This window comes from Xenopus laevis, chromosome 2L, assembly GCF_017654675.1.
Source record: "Xenopus laevis strain J_2021 chromosome 2L, Xenopus_laevis_v10.1, whole genome shotgun sequence".
NCBI lineage: Eukaryota > Metazoa > Chordata > Amphibia > Anura > Pipidae > Xenopus > Xenopus laevis.
The window spans coordinates 91,438,275-91,453,083 of NC_054373.1; the positions used below are offsets into that span (position 1 = coordinate 91,438,275).

Here is a 14,809-nt window from a genome sequence, read left to right on the forward strand (position 1 = left end):
AACATTTACCGCAGCACTGTACAAATAATACATACAGAAATAATCAGGCTCAAATACCATAGCCATAAAGATTTCAAACCTTTATGTTTATGCAATCAGTGTATCACACATGAGGTTTTCTAGGATAATAACTTGTATGTAATATTTCAAACCTTTATGTTTATGCAATCAGTGTATCACACGTGAGGTTTTCTAGGATATTAACTTGTATTGTTGAAAATATACAATAAATTCACACAGAATCACAACCGTTATACTTTTAAAGAAATTGTATATTTTATATATCTAAAAGAGCCCAATGATTTATTAAGCTAATCAACCATCCGCAGGTCAGACACATACAATATAAATATAATACAAATTCTTATTTACAAACTTGCAACAAATTAGAATATCCTGTGTGCTACAAACACTTCCTCAACTCGTTACTAGCTGACCAGTTCAGATAGTGATTGCAACAATGTATCTAAAATGTAGCCTTTATTCAGTGTTACAATAAAACAAATTGCTCACATACAGCTCACAATTCACATACAGACACGCTGCTTTACATACTTAAAACCACAAAAAAATGGTGGATTCCATTGTCCTGCACTGTTCGGCGTATGTAAAGCAGCGCGTCTGTATGTGAATGGGCAATTTGTTTTATTGTAACACTGAGTAAAGGTTAAGTTTTAGATACATTGTTGCAATCACTATCTGAACTGGTCAGCTAGTAACGAATTGAGGAAGTGTGTGTAACACACAGGATAATCTAATTTGTTGCAATTTTGTAAATAAGTAAATTGTATAGTTTGTTTTCTGACCCCTCACATTCCCTTCTATGCTGCACACATGGATTCTCACAAATATAATGTTATTTTTATAGCTCAATTTTTATGCTTCTTTTTACCCTAAACAAGCCAGCAGCACATTCTCATGGTCTAATCTCTTCCCAAACTCCTGTTCAGGAGCATCAAAGGTTTAACCATTCATTGTATATTTGACTCCATTCAGAGAGCTGCTCCTTTTGTTTGATACCTGGCATCGAACCCGCAGCCGCAATGGAGGGGTTAGGCACTGTCAGGGGTCTCCTAGTTATCAGCGAGTCCCCTCCGCCCTGACACCTGCAACACCCCCTTTCTGTACTGGGGAAAGGTAGGGGTCCCCCAACCACATCTCCAATTCCTCTGTACTTTTGACTGTCTAAAGAGGCAGAGGGGCCTGCAAAAGAACACAAAGATATATTATTGCTTTGTGGTGCCTGAACCATCTGCATTTGGGACGCATGAGACAGGTGCATGTGTACAGAGTGCAGTCGGTTTATTTTCAGCAGCAACAGTCACCCTTGTATAAAAATGTGTGCTTTGTTTTAAAATACTTAATGCTTACCCTAATGTACTATATAAAGTTATAGCAGGCTACTAATTGTTTGTATTTCATAAATAATCTTGCAGGCCCCTCTGGTTCTTTGATGTCCATTGTTTGTTTTGTCCTTTTGTGAGCAAGCATCCTCCTTTTGGGCTTTGTACCTTCTCTTTTGTCAGCCCTTTTTTCACCTACTGTATAATCCCTACTTTCTCACTCAGATTGCCTCTCACTCACTTATGTGCCTATCACTTACTTACTGTGCCTAAAACACTGCTACACGTATCTGTATAATACCAAATGTTTTAAACCGTTTTGAGGACTGGAATAAGGATTGGAATTTTTTTTTTGCTAATATATTTTCCTAATTTGTAAAATCCATGAGACCATTGGCTATGCTGTGTTGGTTGGTTAAACTGATGTATTCACTACTTTCTACCATATATTAAAGTTGGATTTGCCAGGCAAATATGTTTGATGCCTGAAAGTGTCATATAAAAACTGGACTAGCAAAAATAGCAACAAACTATGGTGCCAGTAATTCTGTGTTGCTCTATAAGGCTGTCCTATATTTAAGAGTAACCTTTGACCTCTACCCTCAGCTAACCCATGACCTCTTTACAGTAATAAGCGGAGTATCTTTCGGCTGTACACTGGTTGGAAACCAAGGTATTCACTTGTTGGAATGGGACATTCTGCATGTGTTTTGCCCTTTATTAAATACGAGCAGATGGGAGACTAGCCTGCTCTTCCATGCAGTACATGCTTGATTAGTGGCATGAGGAAGTTGTCCTTACCCAAACTGACAAGGTTGAAGAGGGTCTCTGTGTTAAAAAAAAAAGAAATGGCATGCTTGCATCCAATTTTTATTCCCCATTTACCAGAGAAAATAAATATTACACAAAACCCTCTGACACACCCCAAAATCATGGTGAATCATTGATTGGCAGCTTTGATTGCATTGCTAATCTGTGATGAAGGTAATGTACAAGGAGGAATTAGGGCTAAATTTCCAGCACTTGTTTACTCTACTCTATAGTAACTGCACTGTTGCCCATTGATCGTATTGGCAATTTTTGCTAAGATAACACTTTAATATACGTTACTTGGTTGTTTAGGTAATGTAAAAGGTACTATAGGCAGTGTTGCAGCAAATATATATTGGAACCATATTTTTAAAATCGATTTTCGTACTCTACTGTACTTAATCGCTACCATGGGTAGTTTCATCCAATGTTGACAGGGCCGGATTTACATAGCAGGCGCCCCTATACCCGCTGTTGTTCAGGACCAGAGCAATGGGGATTGGCACACAGGAAATTTAAAAGACTATTATATATCCTGTGAATCCCCAGTGTTTCTGAACCAATATGGGTGTTGTTGGGCAGCATGCCGCCCCCCTAAAATCCTGCCGTCCTAGGCCCGGGCCTTGGTGGCCTCTCCACAAATCCAGGGCTGGATGCTGCACAAAGGAAAGAGATATTTTGCTATTTTTGTCCTAATGTCTGAATTGTACATTGCCACAAAGAATGCAGCTGATAAATAACCCTTTTATATAGATTTACCAGTGAAGGGTATTTATGCTGTATTTGGTTGTAAACAAAGGATTGACCCCCTCCCCCTCCTCAGAAACAGCCAACAACAAATAACATGTTGTCTACTTGTTCTTGCAGACAATTAAGTAAATAAGGTATGCAGATATGACTGAAACATTTTCATATTTCCATGTAGCTGTGTTTCTGCTTTTTATCCAGTAATTGCACGTTTATGTCAAGTTGATTGAAGTGGCTATGTTAAATGCCCAGTATTTATTACCAATTTATATATCATCTGTCCCCAATGCATTGCTGGAATGGGGAGAGTCAAGAGAGAAATTTACATTTTCTAACCACTTCACTGGCACTGGATCACAGGATGAAGGGTTTAACCCCTTACTGTTACTGGGCAATTGAAGTGTTTAAGGATGCAGTTCAAGTTGTATATGCATGATATCTCCAACCAATACTGCAATCCTCTACAGTAAAATGTAACTGCATAGAATAAGGAGCATAAACAAAATGCTCTGAATATTAGTTCACCTTTGACCATAACGGTACAGATGTTGGTTCCTGTGGCGGATGGGTAATGTGCGTGTAGTAACTTAAAAAAAGCATGTGCTCCCATCATGTTTGGAGACCACCTGCAGAGAATCTCCTCAGACTAGAAGGCTTTTCTTTTTAAAATTCAGAATCTGTGGGTTATACTGTATGAGTGCATGTTTTGAAAAGGAGTATACAGTCATTTCTCGTCTTCGTGTGCATGAATTTCAGCTAAGTAGCAGAGGGGTTTTCTACGAACGAACTGCCTTCTTTTTCTATAGAAATCAGTATTTTATCAGTATTTTTATTAATTTATAGCAGATATTTAATTGCTTATTGTTACAATGAACTAATGAGAGTTTCAGGATTTCTTTGCATAGTCTTGAAATTAAGAATTTACAGTTATTACTGGACTATTAAAGGCAAATTTACTTTATATTTAGATTATATATACAAAGAAATGTCCAAACAGAGCTCTGCTTTTGACTGCAGCACTTGTGGAGCAAAGTCCAATGATTCTTAACCAATGCAGGAACTAATTTGGCTCCCAATGCTGTTCAGGGTGCATCGTCAAATCGCCTTTAAAAAAATAACATTTTCTGTTATAATAAACAAGACACCCCCAGGGAATGCCAGGTGTTCTTTGCTTAGTGGTCATTTGTGAAGATTATTCATTTTACTCAGTGATAAAGATATTATGTTAGTCTCTACATATAATTCTAAATTCTGATAAGAGTTGTTTTACACTAATGACTTAAAAAAAGACTTTTTATACCACACATATAGTGCCAACAGCATTCAAGGGCTCCTATCACCTAAATATTTCCGTATACTAGATAAGGAGAAACAATGTTATTTTTCTAATGAAGGCCCCCTACGTGCCTCCCACCCATCATAAATACAGCACTGCCTAACACAGGCAAGAATACATGCGAATACTACTAATGTACTGTATATAATGTAGTTAATACAAGGACTTTTTGATTTAAAACACTTTGTGGCATTATGATAGAGTGGTGAAATTTAACTCAGAGGAAGTTACAAAGGTAGGCATTATACATCTCTCCTTTTAGGCTAAGTACTTTCTTCTTTTTCCCTCACAGTAGTAACTTTGCCTGGTCACCAACTCATAGTTTCCTTTTGCCTTGTCCCTTATACCTTTACCATAATCCCCTTGTCTTACTGCTTCCCTGTCGTACCTCTTATTCCACTTCCTTTTCTTACTTGGGATTTGAATTATTGCTGTCCTTGCCACTCCATAGTAGTAAAATTGGCTTGAAAGACCGGCTGCGAGGGACTGGTGCACCAAAACAGATCACAAGAAGCAAGCAGTATCTGGCACCACCAGAGCGGGCTTCACCTGGTACAGAGCCTGCAGCAGAGACGCCAAGTCCTACAAAAGTGCAGAAAAGCTGGAGCTTTAATGACCGCACAAGATTCCGTGCCTCACTAAGGCTTAAATCAAAGCCACAGGCTGATGGTGAGTACAGAGCCAGTTAGGCATAGTGATCACAGTCTACTAAAACATTAGTCAGTAACTAACAAAGCTCCTCAAAGCAAATCCTGGAAAAAATATATAAATATACAATAATTACATCACTAAACGTGCACTTACAGAAACATGTATCGATTGAGAAAGCATGTAGCTTTATATAAAGCTACATGCAACTGACTTTACATTTTTTGACCATATTGTTTTAGCAGGGTTTGTTAGAACAGGAAAAAATAATGGGGTTGTTATGTTTTTGCATTCTAAATTGCTGTTCCGGAGGAGGAGAGCAATATGGCACAGGCTGTTGCTTCATAAGATTTCCCTCAAATGAAATCTATCTAATTGTGATGAAACTTAACCAAAAATAAAACCATTTTGATCATCTAGAACAAATGCTTTCAGATGTAATTTTAACATTTGGTATTGAACCACATCAGTTAGGGCTGGGCAGTTTTTCTTTTTGAAAGTCCTAGGTAATTACAGAATACGATTTAAGCTTAGTAGTTTGTTTTATCCCTGTAGAAGGACTATAATTTAGTTGTTTGTTTTCTCCCTTCAGAGGGTCCTGGAGATGATATTAATGATGAAAAGAGACTTCCAAATGATATGACTATGGAGGATTTAATGCCAACTATAAAAACTCTTATTCGGGCTTTCAGGTGAGTTGGTAATAATGTTGAACTATCATCATTACTGGATTAAATATAACTGCTTTAACACGGAGAAGCAGGCCCACATATTCACAAAACACAGATTATTTTACAATTTATTTTAAAAATAAACTGCAAATTTAAATTTCCAAAAATTATTTATTAATGCTATTTCTTACTGCTGACAGAATCCTTAAATTCCTTGTGGCAAAAAGAAAGTTCAAGGAGACTCTACGGCCATATGATGTGAAAGACGTAATTGAGCAGTATTCAGCTGGACATTTGGATATGCTTGGGCGCATTAAAAGCCTGCAGGGCAGGTCAGTGTGTACATATTACTACCTAGAAGGAAGATCCCACCTACAACATTTTCCTTCCAATTATTTCCTTTAAACAGAGAGTAAAGTGTAAACAGTACACTTTTTTTTGCAGACCTGAAATTACACAAATGATACAGATCATATTGTTTGCCATATTGCTATCTTAAAGTAAACACTGAGTGGTCTGCAGCAGATGTGGCCTGTTAAGCCATTGTAGTTAGCCAAGACATGCACCGGTGAAGTCTGATGCACATATGATTTCTGTAGCATTTGTGCGTTTTGCCAAGAAATCCTGCTAGTAGCATCTGCAGGCTTTGGGATGTGTGAATGTAGTAGCCCTTTACAGTTACAACATCTGTCCTTGTCTGTCTCTCTGATGCAGTTGGTACAAACATACAGGATGTGTAACTGGAGCAGTGGAGAGGGTGAACACATTTTTTATGGCTGACCATCTACTTTAAAGCCCACTGCATTATCAGTGCTTTAAGGAACAAGTGGGCCCAGGGCAAAGTTATTATTGGTGAGACTCCACAACAATTTGTGGCAGTACTACTCCTAAACAGGTCACCTTGAGTACAATAAGGAAAACAATAAAGGAATAATTCTCCCTTCATTTACTGCTGTGGATAGGAATTGTCAGATGGTCCCTAACTGCTGAGCAGGGAAAGAATTATACTTATGAACAGCAGGGGGAGCCCCCACTAACTTTGGCCAACTTTGAAAGCATAAATTATTTGTTTGATTAGGCTTGTGGTGCAGTAAGTTCATGTTTATATTTAGTATAAAAAATACAGCATTTCTAGCCTTATTCTATTTTAGACTTTACATGCCCCTTTAAGGTTAAACACAGTAAGGTCTATTTGTCAAAATTTAAATTTGAGGTTTTTTAATTTAAATAAACATTTCACCAAACTGAAATGTTTGCTTATTTATTAAAAATGTGACTATAAAAAGAATTAGAATGTGCAGTATAGTAATCTTGCTAAAAGCACTGCCCTGTGCCTGCTCAGGGTGGCACTGGGGATACTTGGGAAGTGAATCAAACATGGCAGCACCCTAGAAGAAATACCCTGTGCCAGTGTGAATATTTTGGAAAACACGCCCCATTTGGGGTTCCTCAATATATTGGCACTGGCAGTCTTTTAACCTTTAGTTCTCCTTTAATGAACATTACTATTTTTTTCATTTTTGACTTGTTCTAATGTATACATCACAGACAATATTTTTCTTTGCAGGGTGGATCAAATGATTGGCCGAGGACCTATGCCTGTAGAGAAAAAACCTAGAGATAAAGGAGATAAGGTTTGCACCACAGGACCTGAAGTTGAAGCTGCTGATGAGCTGAGCATGATGGGAAGGGTAGTGAAGGTTGAGAGACAGGTAAGAAATTGTGAGTTTACAGAGCTCCCCCTTAGTGTTAAGAAACCTTTAACCAACAGAATTATAGAACACTCAGTGATCAAAATACTGTAAATAAGGCATTTCTCATAAACGTCTCATTAGTACGTTATTGTTGCCCAAATGTCTTTTTTTGTACAATGCAAGGTTTTTCCCAGAATTCCAGCATGACTGGGGGTCACCACCAGGGCAAAATGCACCTCACACTATTGCAGCTGATGTGTTGACATTAGCACAGTTTTATATGAACAACGTGAATCGGGAGCCACAATGCTAAAAATGTCTGCTAGCAGTAATTTCTGTCATTCAGTGTGCGAGTGATGTGTATGTCCTATTCTTTTCATGAAACTGTGCTGCAGTAAATTACTTTGGGCTCTGTCGAAACCCTGAGGCTCCTCCTGGTTTGAAGTTGGCCATAGCTCCAGCATTCCCCTGTGTCAATATGAAACAGGAAGGATTGAATGTGACTGGGTGCAAATATATGGAAGTGCAACCACATATGCACAACCACAACTTATAAATTAATCCTTTTTAAAAATCGTATTATATCAATAAAATAAACACAAAAAAGAAAATTGCTAACAAATATTTAAAAAAAATTTAAATGATCTTAAGGGAAACTATTGGGAAAATTAAAATTTTATTTAAGCTTCATCATAATGAAATAAGAATCTCTCTAAATACAATCAATTAAATATTCTGAATCATTTCTGAAATAATCAAGTTTGTCTTCACCATCCATCTCTCAGCATCTGTTTTCTCATCATTCTGTCGTCTTGCAGCAGTTGGGTGTCAGATTGACAGTTAGATCCAATATATATTATAGGGAGTACTTACATTCCTAGCAGATGTATCAGAGCTCACTCAAATAACTGATTCCAGTACAAACAAAATCTAAAAAAATAACTGCCTTTTGTACAAATTTTGCATGTAGAGAGACATGTTGCAAAGTTGCACTAGCGTTACTGCGCCAAGTTGCGCTAGTGTTCAGACGTATATTTTGCAGCAAATACATTACACTACAAAAGTCCGGGAAACCTTAATAAAATAAAGTTGTTATAATGCCCTACGCATGAGCCCAGTGTATAGTTTATGTGCCATATGTTAGGAAATGTAGGGGGGAACCCGGTTACTCCCCAAAAAAATTACGCTCTTTTGCAGCCTATCACCCTGAAAAAAAAGAAAAGACGCTAGCGTTTTTTGGGAGTCAGAAAAATTTTTCGAGGAACTTCTATCTAATCTATTGCACTTCGCCTGGTCTGAGGTGGCGAAGGCAAGTCTGTCGAACCTACGCCAGTGAAGTTCCAAAATGATGACACACTGGCGAATTTTCCCCATCGTTAGTCACTTTGCCCTTTAGTAAATTTGCCCCCTGATGTCTGGTGAATAGAGTGAGCTCTAATACATCTTCTAGGCCCCCCTATAAAATATATTGGATCTAACTGTCAATGATTATCTGACACCCTACTCCTGCATGAGGACAGAATGAAGAGAAACAGATGCTGAGAGAGGAATAGTCAAGATAAACTTGATTTTTTCAGAAATGATTCAGAATATTTAATTAATTGTATTTAGAAAGTTTCTTATTTCGGTATGATGAAGCTTATATTAAATTTTAATTTTCGTGATCATTCCCCTTTAATTTCTGAAAACTCATCATCCATCCTTTAAAGGCCTTGGGAGCCATAAGCATCTTGTGAATGGACACTCCATATCAGATTTTGGTAAATGTGTTTTTATTTAGAGCTACTAGTTTTTAGTGTTTTTTTTATAAACACTGTATGCAGAATAACTGAGTTACAAATTATCTAAAACTGGCCCATGAGGCACTGGTAGATCAAGTGACTTGGAGGTGAAGAAACAGTCGGCACAACCACTTTGCTCCTTTCTTGGTAGTAGTGCACGTTCCCTCAGTGGCCACCTTCCACTGGGAGCTTAATAAATGGCAGAATGAGGCCTGAAATGTCACTGTAATGCCCCAAGTACTGCTGTTCTATCCTCCAAGATCAAGTGACTTGCCCAACTCAATACCTGCTTGACCCCCCCCCACGGAAATGGAGGGCCTACAGCTTTAACATAGTTATAGAGGCTCTTTGCTACTCAGTGCTAACAAAGCTTATGCTGTCTTGGAGGAAGGACAAGCAATACTTAGAATTTAGTGAGTATGCTGCCGAATAGGATTTTAATTTATCCATTTCTTCCAACAGAGTGGAACACCTTTCACTGGATCGTATTGATATAATTGTCATTGTTTAAGTGAGCAGCCCTGCAAAAGATATACACGTATACATCTGACATAGCAGCCATTTTTATCTTATAGGTACTATACCATTCAGATATCCAGAGTCACATGATTTTAAGGGCTCATATTTGGTTCAATTCTGCCCTGCATGTGAGATGTGACCATGTGCTGCCTTTAGCGATGGTTCTATTTATAAAAAACACTGTGCCAGTTTTCCTAAATTAATTGTTAGCGTCTTCCCATAGGTCCAGAGCATTGAAGATAAACTTGATATACTGCTAGGTTTCTACTCCCAGTGTCTTCGGAAAGGTCCAGTCAGCTCTTTCACATTGACCTCTATGCAAATTCCACTGATCGACCAAGAAACGACATCTGATTACCAGAGCCCTGTGGATCCAGTGGACATTTCAGTGTCAGCACAGACGCTTAATATATCTCGTTCTGTCAGCACCAACATGGAGTGAGAGAGAGGGAGCAAGAGGGCAGGTTCTGACCACATTACCAGCTCCTTCTGAACAGAAAATAAGAAGGTGGGTGTGCCTTTACCTGCGGAGCAACAGGAAGAGACTTCCTCTGCAGAGACTTAGCAATTCCTTTGCCTGACTTGCTTCTGCTGCTCCCATCAAATTTGGAAAGACTAAAGAACTTACTCAGCTGAGAAAGCACGTCCACTGGAAACAGAACTTGGGTCTTTTGAGCCACGGAGAGATTAGAAGAACTGTTTAGAGAAGCCATATTTACTCTCATGTAAAGTTGGAAGGCTTGACTCCATCAGCCCTTTTTTCACCATGACGTCTATGAGATGTTTTCTGTCAGGTTCTGAAATCCAAAAACGTATTTCTTCCCTGCAGCTGTGAAGAACAAATAATAGAATGCAACATAAAAATTTTGTTGCTTCCATGTCTTGCTACCTTGACGGATGTCATGCCTAGTCTCTAGAAAGTGCCTCAAAGACTTAAATATATAAATGCTGCTCCCATACAGCCTTCATCTCCTGGCATGGACAGCAGGAGTTTTAGTTCTCTTAATAGATGCCACTTTCCAAGCATGCTAGGCAGGGACTTTTGCATCAAGCCCACCAACACTATGCATTTCTACCTTTAGCTGTGCTTGCTATCTATTCACTCATATCATCACATCTGACCCTCAGAATAAACATGCCTTTAAGAGAATGCCTTCCTCTAAATTAAGCACAATGCTACACCAACAGCCTGGATCTTTGTTCTTAAGGTTCTACAGATTCTAAGATGTATACGGTTAAAGTAAGTCAACAATCTCATTTAAGTTGCAACATTATTATTTTCCCTTTACGGGGGCTTTTCTAAACAGCCATTTTCCGGTGCTTCTGACACCAATTTGTTATGTTTTAAGTGTTACTGCTGTAGAGGATTAGTATTAGCGTATTAATTTCAGATGGAGACAAGTTGGTCAAGTTGCACCCTCCCTCTGCTACAGGATACTGTGTTCCACCCTGCGGCAGCCACCATTCAGAGTACCCATAGACCCCAAAAAGTGACAAAGCCCTTGTCAGATCATTCAAAAGACTAATATACAGATTAAGTGTTTTACATGTAAAAATGTTTCATTTGGTCATCCTGTAGGAGGAGAGACCCAGCAGCAGTTCAGGCTGTTATATTATGCATCCAGTTAGTGGACTTCTTTGCTTTACTGACAGTCGGAAACATACAAAGTCTTAAGCAGTCTTAATTTCTAAACAATCTGTCTGATACTTTCAGTCTAGGGAGTTTAGAAATGCTCTTACCTCTACAACAAGATTGACAATGCTTTTTACAGTAATATCTATATTACAGGTAATATAGGTATTTATATAAGGACATGGCCTTATAAATATAGGTAATAAAGGCAAACAGGTCTTTTATTTTTTTAGATATTTGGTAAAATCTTGTTAAAGTATTACTACAAAGAGTGCACAGATCTTTAGTTACGCAACTGCTTGCTCTTACATTCCCCTGCCTTAACTTGGCTCTCACTTGCTGTAAAGGGTCTGCTTGGTTAGCACCCCCTAGGTGCTGGTATCTTGGCAGTACCCTGCACGCCCCAAATGAATGCTATGCATGCTTTAGCATGAAGCTAGGATCTGCATCCGGTGTAGGGACTCCCCCCCCCATGCACACTCACACACAGATGTTTACCTGCTCCTTCTTTGACGACAGAGATATTGGAAGCACTATTCTGGGGGGGAGGAACAATTGTAGTTAGATGAGGTTAGTCGAATGCTACTGAAACTTGACTTGAGAATAGAAATGTTTGCAATAGAACAGTTCTGTACCTCACTTGATTAATTTATTGACCTAATGGTTTCATTAAAGTTTTACTTAGAAAACTGGATGTCTGTGTATTCTTTTGTGCTGGACTGAGAAAAGTCACTCACTTATAGCTTTATATATTTAGGGGGTCATTTACTAAACCTCAAATTTCTCTGTTCGGGCTTTTTGGGACAAAAACTCGTATTTTTGGTGAAATTTTTTTTTCGAGGTTTATTATACCCCGATGCTGCAAAAAGCCCAAATCCGAAAATCTGCCATCTCAGACCTGTTGAGGGAGATGTCCCTATCCCAGTTGGAAGATATTATGGTGTGTGCTGGTTTTAGCCCGATAATCTGATGAATTCTGGATTCACAAAAAAAGCAAAAAAAACTTAAAAAAAACAAAAACGCAAGATTCAGGTTTTCGCTAGATTTTATGAGATTTATTAATTTAAATTATGAGATAAATTATGATTGAGAAATGAACATATTGAGCTTCAGCAAATATAAGTTATTGTCACAAATGGCACCCCAAACTCAGAACTAAATTCAAGTTCCCAGTCAAGGTTCACCCTTCTGCCTATAGCAGCCGCCTTTGGCTTCAGAAGGAGCCCTCAGCTACTCAGATGCCTCCTCATGTGAGAGGAACAGGACAAAAGTTCTACGCAAGCAAAGGGGCCAATTGTAGCGGATTTGGAACAGAGTTCAAGCAAAGTCGGTACACAGGCAAAGGCAGACAACAGGAATCAGAACAGAAGCGCACCCAGATACTATGAAATATAGACCAACAAGGGGTACTAACACCTTGCTGACCTGGGTTTAAATAGTCGAACTTTCGTGCCAATGTGACGTCACTACGTGCACTGCACAATGACGTCACCTACAAACGAACATATAGAAGAAATGAACCTTCATGTGCGCGTTTGGGCAAAGGAACAGACTGCAGTCGTGCCCACAATGGCATTGACAGTCGTCCCCTTCGCTGACACACAGAACCACCAGGTAACCTTACCGTTATAATAGACAAGAGCCACGACTATTCTGTAAATTATATTAATATAAATGGTGCATAGTCATCCGTTCTCATCCATGCTTAGTGATGTCAATTCTTTCGTGAGTCACTGAAATGCTTGTATTATAAATAAAGTACCCTATGTTGAAAAATAGGAGGATATTAGAAGTCACCTTTTATATGGACCCATATTCTTTGGTGACTTATATCATCTTTAAAATTGCAGTAGAAGGTATATGTAGATAAAGAGTTATGGGAAGATGGGAAAATATATTAAAGAAGATAGAGAAATATATGAGAAACTTATTTTATATATACAAAATGTAGGATTACTTGAATGGCCTCATATCCACTAAGTGCATGTATATACGATATATATATATATATGCTATGTAAAGTTTTTTCAGCAATGTCTGACTTGTAAAAATCAAAAACTCACTGCAGTACAAAATCCAAAATTCATGGTAAACCACCTGGTGACCTCAGGAAAACACACTTTTGTAAAATGACAAATTCCAGATATGCTTGTCTACCCCTGAATTCCACTCAAAAGGCACAATTTACATTATCTCCTAGTACTCTTTGAAACAATGAAAACACAATTCTGGATGCCTTCGAAATGACCTGGACAGCAGTATTCACAGACGCAAAATCAAATATGTTATATTTGTTATAACTTAGGTAAAGTACTGCGTATCTGATCGGTACTATTTAAATAAATGATGATGATGATATGGACTGAAAAGGTGAGAGTTGTCTAACATTGACACCTTCCTTGGGATACTGTATGTAGAGGTGAGTTGTTGATAGGTAATGTTAAATGGAGGGAGGGGGGCCATGTTTAAGAAGGAATACAAGAAGTTTGGTTTTGTGTCCTAGAAGATGCTGTAGGGAAAATATACTAAAGGGCGAAGTGGCTAATGCTAGCGCAAATTCACCAACGTGACGTCATTTCGTTACTTCACCGATTTACTAACGGGCGCTGGCGTAAATTCGCTAGCTAAGTGGACCTAATCTAGCGCTATTTCGCACCCTTACGCCAGGTGAAGTAACGCTATGGCGAAGGGACGTAATGACGCTAATTCACTAACTTGCGGATTTTACTGAACGTTACCTCTTGCGCCAGACTTGCCTTCGCCACCTCAGACCAGGCGAAGTGCAATAGAGTAGATAGGGATTGCTTCAAAAAAAGTTGAAATTTTTCCCATAAAACGCTGGCGTCTTACTTTTTAAGGGTGATAAGCTGAAAAAGATCTTAATTTATTTACCCCCCTTCCCCCCTACATTTCCTAACATATGGCACCTAAACTATACAGTGGGCTCATGTGTAGGGCAAAATAACAACTCTATTTTATTCTATGAAGCTTTCCCAGGCTTGTGTAGTGTAATGTATTTGCTGTTATATATACATCCATTGTACTTTAACTTGGCGCCGTATGCAAATTAGGCATTGCTAGTGTAACTTCGCTTTGCTTGACGAATTAACGCTAGCGCAACTTCTCTACCTTTCACCTCCCTGAGCGCAACGTCGAATTTTAGTGAATTAGCAGTGCCCTGGCGAATTGTGGCAAAGCCAATGCAGGCGCAACTTCGAAGGTAAGTAAATTTGCCTCTATGTGTCTTAAAAATAAATCGTCAATCTAAAGAGATAAATGGCAAGATCATTGAATCTGAAAATTTGCAGGAGAGCTCAATCATTTGTGGTGTGGGATGGATCCTGCCAACCCTGTAGCTCTTCTACTTTTTCCACAACACGTGGAACGGGTCAGTATTGGGGGGAAGGAAACGCAGTAGTGTGGTTTCAGATGGTAAAGGAGGTCTCTCAAGGAGTACCTAACTTTTAGTTATAATTTAAATGTTAGGATATAGATGATATTAGCTTTTGGTTTGGGCTGGAGTTAGCAGGTCAGGTTTTGGAGCAGGCCATTATGTGAGGAGATCTAGCTGGTGCTCAAGAAACATTCGTTACATGAATTGAAAATGCATAGTCTACAGGTCCAGTT

General features: G+C 38.7%; 1 protein-coding gene across 3 annotated transcripts in view; it reads left to right on the forward strand.

The window, feature by feature from the left end:
- Positions 1 to 11,874, forward strand: part of LOC108707508 (potassium voltage-gated channel subfamily KQT member 4) — an 88,175-nt gene extending 76,301 nt beyond the window's left edge. The window contains exons 9-14 of one of the 3 annotated variants that reach the window (XM_041582172.1): positions 1,972 to 2,016; positions 4,688 to 4,905; positions 5,477 to 5,576; positions 5,756 to 5,887; positions 7,123 to 7,267; positions 9,773 to 11,874. In XM_041582172.1, coding sequence (XP_041438106.1) covers positions 1,972 to 2,016; positions 4,688 to 4,905; positions 5,477 to 5,576; positions 5,756 to 5,887; positions 7,123 to 7,267; positions 9,773 to 9,991 — 859 coding nt within the window. In that variant the 3' untranslated portion in view covers positions 9,992 to 11,874. Of the gene's footprint in view, positions 1 to 996; positions 1,138 to 1,971; positions 2,017 to 4,687; positions 4,906 to 5,476; positions 5,577 to 5,755; positions 5,888 to 7,122; positions 7,268 to 9,772 lie in introns of all 3 variants that reach the window. The other 2 variants (XM_041582171.1, XM_018245504.2) reach the window with 2 other exon arrangements.
- Positions 11,875 to 14,809: the final 2,935 nt, after the last annotated feature.